This window comes from Monodelphis domestica, chromosome 1, assembly GCF_027887165.1.
Source record: "Monodelphis domestica isolate mMonDom1 chromosome 1, mMonDom1.pri, whole genome shotgun sequence".
NCBI classification, from domain to species: domain Eukaryota; kingdom Metazoa; phylum Chordata; class Mammalia; order Didelphimorphia; family Didelphidae; genus Monodelphis; species Monodelphis domestica.
Genome location: NC_077227.1, coordinates 551540275 through 551551815, shown reverse-complemented (window position 1 = coordinate 551551815; position 11541 = coordinate 551540275). Strand labels below are relative to the sequence as shown.

General features: G+C 35.3%; 1 protein-coding gene across 1 annotated transcript in view; it reads left to right on the top strand.

Annotated features, from left to right (window-relative positions):
* Positions 1-794: 794 nt before the first annotated feature.
* The window catches only part of TPO (thyroid peroxidase), a 159525-nt gene continuing 148778 nt past the window's right edge, over positions 795-11541 (top strand). Inside the window, exons 1-2 of the mRNA XM_056817534.1 lie at positions 795-892; positions 7916-8082. Of these exons, the coding sequence (XP_056673512.1) occupies positions 795-892; positions 7916-8082 (265 nt within the window). The remainder of the gene's footprint in view (positions 893-7915; positions 8083-11541) is intronic.

Genomic DNA, 11541 nt, shown 5'->3' with positions numbered 1-11541 from the left:
TGTGCAGAACCAGAAACCAGTACCCCAGTTGAATTGAATCACTCAACATGAATGGATTTTTTAAAAAGAATTAATTATTTCAAAGATATCTCAAAAAATGAAATGTATACACATTTCCCCAGTAATTGAAGGGTATACTCTACAGAACCACTATCTTGATCTCTGGAGAAGTAGGCTTAAAAATTAGCTCACATCTTACACAGCATTATAACCCAAAAAGTTCATATACAGACATGTTGTGACTCCCTTGCAATTCAGTCATCTCTAAACAATGAGCCTAGGTAATTTGGAATATCCATGAAAGCCCATCTTCGTATACAACTAAAAGCATCCTTGTGGCAGACAGGAAAAAATAAGAGTATAGCTCTCCCCTACTCAGAAGGAAGGGAAGGTCCCTTCTATTATGCAACTCCAAGGGATATGGAATTCTTCCTCCTCATTAAGACATTGACTGTCCTTGTTAAATCCATGCTGTGCGTTTAGCAGTTTTATTGTTGATATTCCCACTTGAGAATAGTCCTCCAGGATCTCTCAGAGGCTTAGCAATGTTCTTTTCTAGTGCCTTATAACAAAAAGTCCTAGATAGCCATTGTGGCACAAATGTAGACAGAAATCACAATTACCACCAAATATAGTGCTGCAAGTTCACTAAGCAAATGACATTCTGTACAGCATCACTAGCACTTTTGCATCATTATTTTTAAAAGGCCTTAGCCAACAAATAATGGAAAATAAAATAGAAATAGTGAAAAATACTTTCCACCAACAAAAGGAAATAACGAGAAAAAAAGCCGATGACATGTAATCTGAACTTAGCTTCCAACAAATATGGAGCTCTCCCCAAAGGTAAATATGATCAGGAATCATCTGGAAGTCACTGTCTCATCCTCAGGTAAACAACTAAACTCTCATGGGTAAAAACTTTTCCGTGACTCTCTCAGTACCTAGGGCTCCCAAAGTGACATTGAGAAAAATTCTTTAAGTGTCTTTCTTATGTGCCAGGCACATATACTTTTTTTCCAGGGGTATCTAACCCTAACCCTAGCCCTAGCCCTAACCCTAACCATACCATAGGTCTGTGTTGACAAACTTATGGCATGTATGCCAAAAGGGTCCGTTCCCTTCCCCTCTCCACCATGATGGAGGAAATTTTTCATGTCACCTGCCCCTCTGCCCAGCAGTCCAATGGAAGCACTTCCTCCCTCCCCTGTCTGTAATAAGGGGGCAACTCACATGTGGTGTGAGGCCCTCATTAGGCACTCATTCTCTAAAAGTTTCACCACCATGGCCATAGATGATCCCCTTAATCTTTCAGGCAATTTTATTAGATCCATGTTCCAGAATAATATGAAGTGCCCATGGTGAATCTCTTCCACAACAAGGGCAATTTTAGATTAGCAGGCTCAATTTAGAAAGAAGAAAAAAAGGAAATAAAACAAGGTCAATTTAGTAATAAATGTGGAGCTCCCAAAAAGTCACTGAAATAAGTTCCTCATTATGGAAGAGGTCCCCAAAATTCAGACCACTCAAGGTCTGAATACAATCAGTCCCTCAAAAATGATAGATGCTGTCCCACATCTAATGATATTATGAAACTCCTCTCTTCCAATCCATACTCGAATTAGTATGCCAGATTCTTAGAATTCAGCTGGTTCTACTCAGATTCATTCATTTCTGGACTGGGTCAATGAAGTTGCTCCTCAAGGCTTCCCTTATTCATTAGCCTTGGCTGCTATGGTAAGCCAGAGAACATTTGCTGGTTCCTTCAACCTTTTAAATTTGACAAGATCACCACTTTGCGCATTCTCTGATACTCTACATAGCTATGAAAGAAGAAACAGGAAGAGGCAAAGGATTCAGTTTGACATTTGTTTATGGCCAAGTATTGTCCTGAATAGGAGAACAAGTCGGATTCCCAACCACCAAGGCCCAAAAACCATTCTTCTTGGCTAGAAAACTTCAAGACTTAAAAAACAGTCAAGTTCCTCCAATGTCGTCTGTTGCATGCCCATTCTCTTCTAAATTAACCACCAATTAAAAGGTTTTTGACCACACCAAAATTGGCTGATAGAAAATGGTTACAGAGTATCTGTGCATACTCTGAAGTGGGGGTGAGAGTTGGAGAGGGCCTTTTGATTATTCACTATCACACATTTCCAGCTTCAGGCTCCTCCAGCATTTCCAAGGGTCAGCAACAGTGAAAACGGATTGAGTATGCTCAAGTGATTGGGCCCCAGTTGCCTCCAGACAGAGACCTTTCACTGCATAATTCTGCCTCTGCCAAAGTCAGCAGCGTTTTCAAAAATCCAGGATCAGAATAGGATTTAAATGATCTAAAAACTGAAATATTAGTACTATACCAAACCACTTCAACTCTCCATCTGAAACACAGACAAGAAATATAAAAATTTTAAAAGTAGTCCATTAAATTTCATAAAGTCCTTGTTTTTAAAGATCCTCTACTTGACTCATAGGACCTCACGTGGGGCTAGTTTATCTTTATTTTACACATTATTTTAACTACTTATTTTTCTGGTTTTTCAAACCATGACACATTAAAAGCAGTAAATCTTATTTATGTGTTTCAGTAAGGTATTTGGAGTTGGGGCAGTGAGAAGCAAAACCACTGAAATTAGGAGAAGTACTAGGTAACAAAGAGTGATAAGGGGAACATACCTGTTAAAACAGATCTATTCGTTAATTGAGGCAATTTGGGCCAATAAAGTATCAAAAATAAAAATCCTTAGACCTCTTATTTATCCCTGAGGATAAGCCTGAATTGTAACAGAATATAACAATCAATGAACATGAAGAGGCTAAAAGAAGAGAATAAATTTTAAGTGACTACTCTGTGCCTCTCATTGTACTAAGCACTTAATAAATAGTATCACAATTGATTCTCACAACAGCCTATCAAGGGGAAAAGTGCTATAGTCAATGCATTTGGTTGGAAAGTTACAATGTGAGGTTCACTTCTAAGAGTTCTCTATCCAAAATTAATTAAAATAATTAAAGTGATAAATATATACCTTGGTGTTTAAAAAAGCGTATATCCTTTTCAACTATTACAATTCTCCCATATCTAGCAAAAAAATAAGAATAATTCCCAGAGATCTATATACAAATAAACAACATGCAAACTATGTTTTTTGGTTGAACAAGATTTTAGGGTAATTGGATTTAGAACTGGCAAGAAACTCTAGGGAATTGTCTAGTCTGATCATTTTACAAAGAAGGAAACTGAGACCCAAAGGGGTGAGGAAATTCCCAAGCTAACACAGCTGGTTTGTGGCACAGTTGAAGCCAGAATAGTTAAGTCTTGATTCACACGATTGCCAGATATCGAGTTATATCTCCCAGTTCAGTCATTATGTTCAGTCTGACAGTCAAACATCCTTGGTTTTGTGGTGCCAAGCAGCCAGTCAGCCTGAAATTTTTACCAGATAGACTTTAGACTTTAAAGTCACATAAACATGGACTAATTCTCCAGCTACAAATTAAGAAACAAACAAAATAAAAACCTATTTTAAACAAATCAAGAATATGCATATTGGGAGACTATAATGTGCCTTTTGAAAATGTGACCAAATTAATATCTCTTGTACACAATAGATTTCTGACTGTCAAATGACATGGAAAATATTATATTATTTTTTAAAAGTACCCTCTCAAGGAGGCAAGAGGTTGAATCCTCGTTATCTTCTTTATATCTTAGCAGAGTGATCCTGGACACGTTGTTTTTCTACTCTTGTCTTTAGTTATTTTTTCTATAAAATGAGTGATAATAATTCTATCTCTTCCTAATATCATAGGTCTAGAGCAGATGCTGCTGAGTTCCTTTTCAGTACTTGGTTAAATTTTAATTGGCATGTATTCCATGGATACTTGTGGGGTTTGGCTTTTTCACAGCCTAGAAGATTTGCTTTCTCTCTTCTGTAACCCCTGTTCATGGAATGTCTTTAAAAGTTTATGGCCTCAGGGCCTTGTGTCATATTCAAGCATTAGGACAAAGAGGTACCAGCTGGATACTCTGGGATGTGGAAAATTGATTTCGGTGCTGCCAAGAAGAGTACAACTGCTCAGAAGGTCACTAAACATTGTTAGTTACTCTATCCCACTAGAAGCTGAGAAACAGAAACATTTTGGGGGGAAAAAAAGCAAAAGCAATAGTCTGTATAGGAATTAGCATTTTTCACCACACTCTGAGTTTGTATCTAAAAGATATGAGTTCATATGCTCATGTATGTACATTTGGATTTTTCTGTAGTAAATGTGCTTTTAAAATCCCACAGATAATATATTTTAATAGTTACCACTATGTGTTTAAAGCGTTAGGTTTGCAAAACACTTCGCATATATTATCTCATTTTGGTGCTGAGTACTTTATACTTTGGCAGCTATGTAGCATAGTGGATAGGGTGCTGGGTCCAGATTCATGAAGTCTCAGATCACTGACTTCAAATCTAGTTTCAGACACTTACTAGCTGTGTGATCCTGGGCAAATAAGTCACATAAACTTGTTTACTTCTGTTTCCTCATCTGTAAAATGAACTGGAGCAGGAAATAGTAAACCACTCTAGTATCTTTGCCAAAAAAAATCCCAAATGGGGTCACAGAGAGTAGAACACAACTGAAAAACAAATGAACAAACAAAGGAATACTTCAAATGAAGTGGCTTCTTCTAATTGGCCAGCTGTAGCAATGATCTACTTTATTCATCTGTATCTTCCCCACTAGCTACCTAGCTGCTCTTGGTATAAACTCTCCACTACCACCTTTAAACCATTTCCAGTCTAAGAGCTATATCAAATCCATACATCCATCCTTGTTGTCGGTCTTCCCAAATTTCCAAAAATATGTCACCCCTTTGACTCCACTCACCTGTTTTCAGTAACTTTCAAACTAAAATGCCCTCTCCCCAGGTGTGGTCTCCCTTCACAAGAATCATAAGCTCCTTGGGGAAAAGGACTGTCTTCTGTTTTTTTGTATGCCCACAGCTACTAGTGTAGGGCTTGCCAAAAGTCTTTACGAGGTTATTTTCCATTCGTGTATTCATTCATCCAAGCAAATAGACTACTGATAAATAAAGAGAAGCTCCAGGAAGATTGTTAAGATCATGCAATAGTATCTAAACTGTGTGGCCTAGTCCTGTTTTTAAATTAGGATGTTCAATTTGATTTTTCTAGCTTAAAAATATATTTAGCCACATTGTGACCTATTTTCTTTTTGGACAAAATGTGCTCAAGTTGTTTTTCACCTTGTACACAATGGATTAGGCATAAAGTGAGGGAATCATTCAAGAAACAGCTCCAGGATAAAAACAATGAAGGAAGGAAGGAAGGAAGGAAGGAAGGAAGGAAGGAAGGAAGGAAGGAAGGAAGGAAGGAAGGAAGGAAGGAAGGAAGGAAGGAAGGAAGGAAGGAAGGAAGGAAGGAAGGGAGGGAGGGAGATCAAATAATTCATACATACAATGCTATATTAAGGTCAAGAGATGCAAATAGAAAAAGTCAGACATGTTCTCAAAGAGAAAATCCATTTAAGAGTTTTCAGCTAGAAGTCAGATAGAATGGTACCTATGGTCCTGCTGCACAAAACTCAGATATGAGAAAAAATGGGAAATGCAATACAGGCTAAACATTGATAACTCTTTTAATTGATTTTCATATAACATAAATCTGGGTTTTACTGCCATCCTCATGAACCTCCTGAACAAATTCTAGATTACAAATGGTGCTTTAAAATGTGTTACCCAGGACTGTGGCCTTATGAAGTCCAAAGCTGAGGCTATAGATTAGTCTCTGTTAACCTCATATGGCCCCCACATTTCACTTCAGGCATTTCAACTATAACAACAATAATAATATCTTTGATAATATAAAAATAATAATGGCAGCATTTATTTGAATATGTATCAAAAATAACCATATAATAAGAGTAGCATTTATATTAAATTCAGATATTAATATATTACAATAATATAAAATAGTGTTAGATTTTAGCTACTACTACAATAATAATAAAATAGTATTTACAAAGCACTTTAAGGCTTGGAAAATTCTTTACAAATATCATTTCATTCTGTCCTCACAATGGCCTTGAGTTATATGTGCTATTATGCAATGAATAATATTGATTCTAAGACAGAAGGTAAGGGCTTGATTGTTTTTTAAAAGCACAAGTCAAAATGGAAGTTGATTTTCCATGCAATTTTTTCTGCTGTATATAAAAAGGATAAACAAACAGTGGTCAATTTCAGATTATCCATCAGATGATTATAATCATTTGGGCCATAGGGGGTTCTGATGCTGTTTACCTTAAAGCTAAAAGATAATGGATTGGAGAAGGAGTAGAGATGAATCTTGAAGAGTTACTTCTTCTCCCTCCTAAACTTGTACTACTCTCTGAAACTGCAGTTACTGTGAATCAATTCTAGCCTAAGATTGTCAAAGAATAAAGGAAGGGTCAAAGGGAAGCCAATAGGAAAGAATGTAATCAATAAATTTAGTAGTTGCTTTATCATTTATTTCATATTATAATGTTTCTTTTTCTTTGAGTAGACAATGTATAAGGAAATTGTGTGGTTTTATAAATAAAACACAGAAATAAGGAGTCAAATAGCCCAAGTTCCAATAATTCTATTTCTGGACTTTATAACTATGTGATCTTTGATAGTTCTATGAGATCAAAGCAATAGCTAGAAATTATACTCTTACTCCCTCAATATGATGCTCAGGAAAGCAAAACTAAGGAATTAAAATCCAAACCCATGTTCTGATTTCAATTTGAATTGTCATTCTTAATATGTCACATCAATCTCTCTAGATCTCAATCTCCTATTCTGCAAAATGAGAAGCATGGTCTATCTAATCTCTGTCATTCTTTCATTTTTTTTAATCTTAGAAATTTTAAAAAATGGTTCTTGATATATTTTGTATTTATATCACCTTTATTTCTAATATTTGTACTATATTTTAGCCATCCCCAATTAATAATCATCTACTTTATTTCTACTTCCCCCCAAAAGTAAATCTCTAAATATCTTAATACACAGGGTACTTTGGTCATGACAAGAAAAACCACTGTTCACAATTCAGAACACAAGTTGAAAACACTTTATTCTGTAAATTTGTCATAAGCAAAGTGTCAGTTGTTACAAATAAAAGTGTGACAAGAAGGGACAAATGAGATTCTGAATATGAGGCATTTCCCATAGGTAAATAGTACCAAGAAAACACATTGTGATATTGGGTTCTCAAAGTGTCATCCACCAACCTTGAAAGAAGTTTTTAGTATTTCATAGAATGAAACACAGACTTTCTAACAAGATAGTCTGTCAATCTTAGACAAAACAAAATGTAGCTTTGCTTGACATCTTCCAAGAATTAAGATAAAGAAAGGAAAAGCAGTAGGATTATATGTGATTACTCATTAAATACTTAAATTAACATTTATTCTAAAATTTCATTATTTATCTCAGGAAAGAGAAAATAAAGGCTCTTGCCCATTTTGTCAAAATACTGTTGTTTTTTTTTTATTTTTACCTACTAGTGGTACACAACTACAAGTAAAATCTCTGAATCAAATGGCATGAATATTTTAAAACTTTCTTAACACGACTCTCAATTGCTTTCTAGAATTTTGGAAGGTTTCACTTCATCAAGGCTGTGTTTGTGCTCCTGACTTCCCACAGCTCATCCAAAATTGATCATTTCTCTTTTGTCATCTTTGCCATTTTTCTAGATGCAAAATGAAACCACAGGATTCTTTTGATTTTGATTTTTTATTCATCCCTTCATTTATAATCTTTATTTTGTGGCCAGGTTATTCCTCAGCCACAATGCTCTGCATCACTTGAATTCTAGTCATTTAATGTCACTGGAAAAGCTAATTGTTTTTATGGTTCTTTGTTCTTCAGGAACCTCAAAAAGAGGGAGCTAAATTCCCCAGATCAACTCTTCTCCTCTAAACTGCCAGAAAGAACAAGTCGAGATGTTTCCCGAGCAGCAGAAATAATGGAGACTTCAATCCAAGCAGTGAAAAAAAAAGTTTCCCTGCAGCACAAGAAATCTTGGCATCCAACTGGTAAATGTGACTCCTTTTTTTCATGTCCTCCTTACTTTCCTCCCACCCACAAACCCCATGACTTTTTAGCAAGGAACAGGAGGAAGCTGCAGGTTCACCTTTCAAATGAAAGTTGTATTGGTTTCATCTGGCAGAGTATTTCCTTATTTGGCTCCAGGCAAAAATACAATTCATCCCTGACTATTCATTCAGTAGAAAAGTGTCAGTTCTGAAAAACTACTTATAAAACAGTCACTATATTTTCTTTTGTTTGGTCAAGGAAGAAAAACTTCTATAATTCCAGTCATCCGCTGAGCCAATGCTTGACAATTTGAATATCCCTCCATTGTTGAACCAAAAGCAATCACAACTATGAGGAATAGACAATATTTCTGGTGTGCCAACTAGCCACTCATATCTCAATATGAAAAAAAAAGTTCAGGTCTCATAGACACAAATTCCTTTTCAGGGAATCGGAGTCTGTGCCTTATGGAGCTGAGAGATTTTGAGGAAGATTGTGATTTTACATATGCCTCCCCACAAAGCCCTAGGTTTATACAAAACTTATGAAGAAAATATATTGGTTTCATGGTCCACTGTGAAATCAGACGAAAACTAATTTGTTTCTAAAACACCATTAGCCTTTGGAAAGAGTTGTTAGGAAAGTATGGAACAAAATCCTCTCTGAAAAAAGAATTCCTTGGAGAATATAAAAATTATGGTTAAATGATTTTTTTAGTTAGTAAAAGGTTGATCTAAAATTTTTTGGGCTATCCCTATTGAAAATATTTCTTAAATTTTGTTGCATGAGCAAATTAATGAAAAACATTTATTTATCTATTTATACTTCTAATTGCAAGCTACTATATTAGGTATTGGGATAAAATTACAAATATGAGATAACCCCTGACCTAGAGGAGTTCTCATTCTAAAAGAAGAAGTGACAGATATAAGGGAATGGTATCCAGGGGAGGAAGTATTGGTCTGGACAATTACAGGGATTCTGAATGCAGTAAATATTAAATTGACAGACAATTTCTTCAGTATTATTTTGTTTACTAATCTCAAATTGAGTTGGAAAGGGGAAAGGGGAACTCCTTTTTACAAAAAGTACAGGTGGCAAGATGTCTAGGTAAGTTTGGGTTTCCTGGGGGTGGTCTGAGTAAGACATGAGACATGGTTTGGGGCCATCTAGTTTTATTGGGTTAGATGAGTTTTCATTCAAGTTACCAGTCAAGGTAGATCAATCCCAAAGTGAGATTCCAAAACTGAATGGAGTAGCTAGGAGAAGCAATTGTTTCTGGAAGTCAAAAATATTAATCAGTTTTCCTCTCTAAACTCATTAAATCTTTGAAACTTCAGTTAAAGGCATTGAAAATTAGGTGAATATTTGATGAGTGACTTTCAGGAATGGATGCCTTTTTACAATGACTAAAGATTGTGGGATGCACAGTACTTTTGCCACCTCATTTTTATAGGAAGCTTTCTCTAACTCCTTAGTCAGAGATTACCTTCCCTTCACCTTTACTTAGCTCGTACTTTGGATTTACTTAAGACTTCTATATGATATTCTATCTTACATTGCAATTATTTTACAGAACTGTATATTTTCCTTTATATTACTCAGTAGGATCTCATTTCCCATGAACTTAACACATGACAATTTAGTTATATGCAACTGACTATCAAAAAGGTAGAAAAATATATAAAATGCATTTTAATTATACCCTAAATTTGTGCCAGTTTCACCGAGTGACCCAGTTTGCCTAATCATGTTCATTCTAGCTTTGAGAATCATATGTGAGTCATTACAGTGTTTCGCACCTAACATTAGCTCCCACATCAGTATTTCTCCAGAGATCTCTCATAACAACTTGTTCATGTCAGAGCAGTGTTTCTCTTTGTTTCATTAATGCTATTTATATTAATAATGACCTCAAAGTATGAAATGATTGATTCTGGTAGTTCTGATAAGCCTAAGAAAAGTTAAGTGCCTAGATATATTCATAAGATATTAAATACTCATGAAATAATGAAGTTCACTATTAAGTGTTATTTTCAACTTACATGGAGGGTTTGGGAACATACTGGTCATGTAAAATGAGGTCCTATTGTTCCTCTGCTAGATTGTAAGCTCCAGAAGGACAAGAAATACTTAAGCTTTGGGAAGTCATACAGGTTATACATGACTATACATTCAGGCCAACATCATAATTATTTTGGTTCTCAGATAGATTAACCCTGTGGGAAAAGGGGGTGTAGGATGATGTTTCTCACACATGGTATTATATCTCTTATTTTTATGGCCAAGTTGTGTGACTGATCAAAGATTCTTCCACTTGTCTCACTCATTTGACTGCAGGCTATTTGAGGACTATTTTTGACTTTCTTTTTTTTCCTCAGGATTCTTTGCCCAGTGCCTAAAACCTAAGAAATAATTAAAAAATGCTTATTGACTGACAGGTTCTTCATCAAGAGGCACACAAAGGTGTCAGTGAAGTATAGTTCATTCCACTTTCAAGGTTGCAAGAAATGTCATTTTCTGGGCGATTTGGTCATTTTGCTTTACAGGCTCATGAAGGGTATAGCAAAACAGACTATCATGAAGATAATTGTAATTTATGATTCAATACAGTTTGCAAAGGATGAAGAAATAGAGAAAAAAAATTTATGACAAATTTGACAAGATCTTCTGAACTAAAGCAGTGTATATATCTATTTATCGATTTCTGTCCCAGGGCTGTACCAAGGAGAGTACAGCAACAACAACAAAAAGTGATGAAAGACATAGTTTGATACCGAGAAATGAAAGAAGTGAGAGGCTTTTAGATTACGAAGAATTGTCATAACTGCATGCTGTGGATACCTTCTTCAAAAAAAAAAAATGAAAAGCTCCAAATCTGGCAAACAGCAAGAAACATCACTAAAATGAATTTGACCTGATCTTAATACTGAGGAAATGACCACTTATTGATGTGGCAATTATTTCATAATCAGACTTCCACATGCAAGTCAGATTGAATTGATGAATTAAAGCCAAGGTCAATATCAAATCAAATCAGAAGCCACTATGTGCAGTTAAAACAACTTCTAATAAACCAATTAAAACAAGCTGCTGTCTCTAAAAACTAGGAAATGGGTAGAAGTAAAAACATTTCATCTGTGCATTATCATTTCCTAGAGAAGTTTACTCAAAGTAAGCAATCTGTACTGCTAGATATAGCTGCCAAAAGAGCTACAAACTTCTACAACCAGTAAACCCTCAGTACCCATGCCAAATGGAAAAATGCTGTAGCCAAGAGCAGCACTAATTTAGAATACAAGATAATTTACAAAATATAATGAAGGAGGCAGAAGAAAGATAAATTTCATGACACTCAGTATAGGGTCCTAGATATACAAAATAATTCCACTTGAATTTTCTTTTTTATGTATTTGTTTTTTATTATATGCTTATTAACCACCATCATCAGTAAAAAA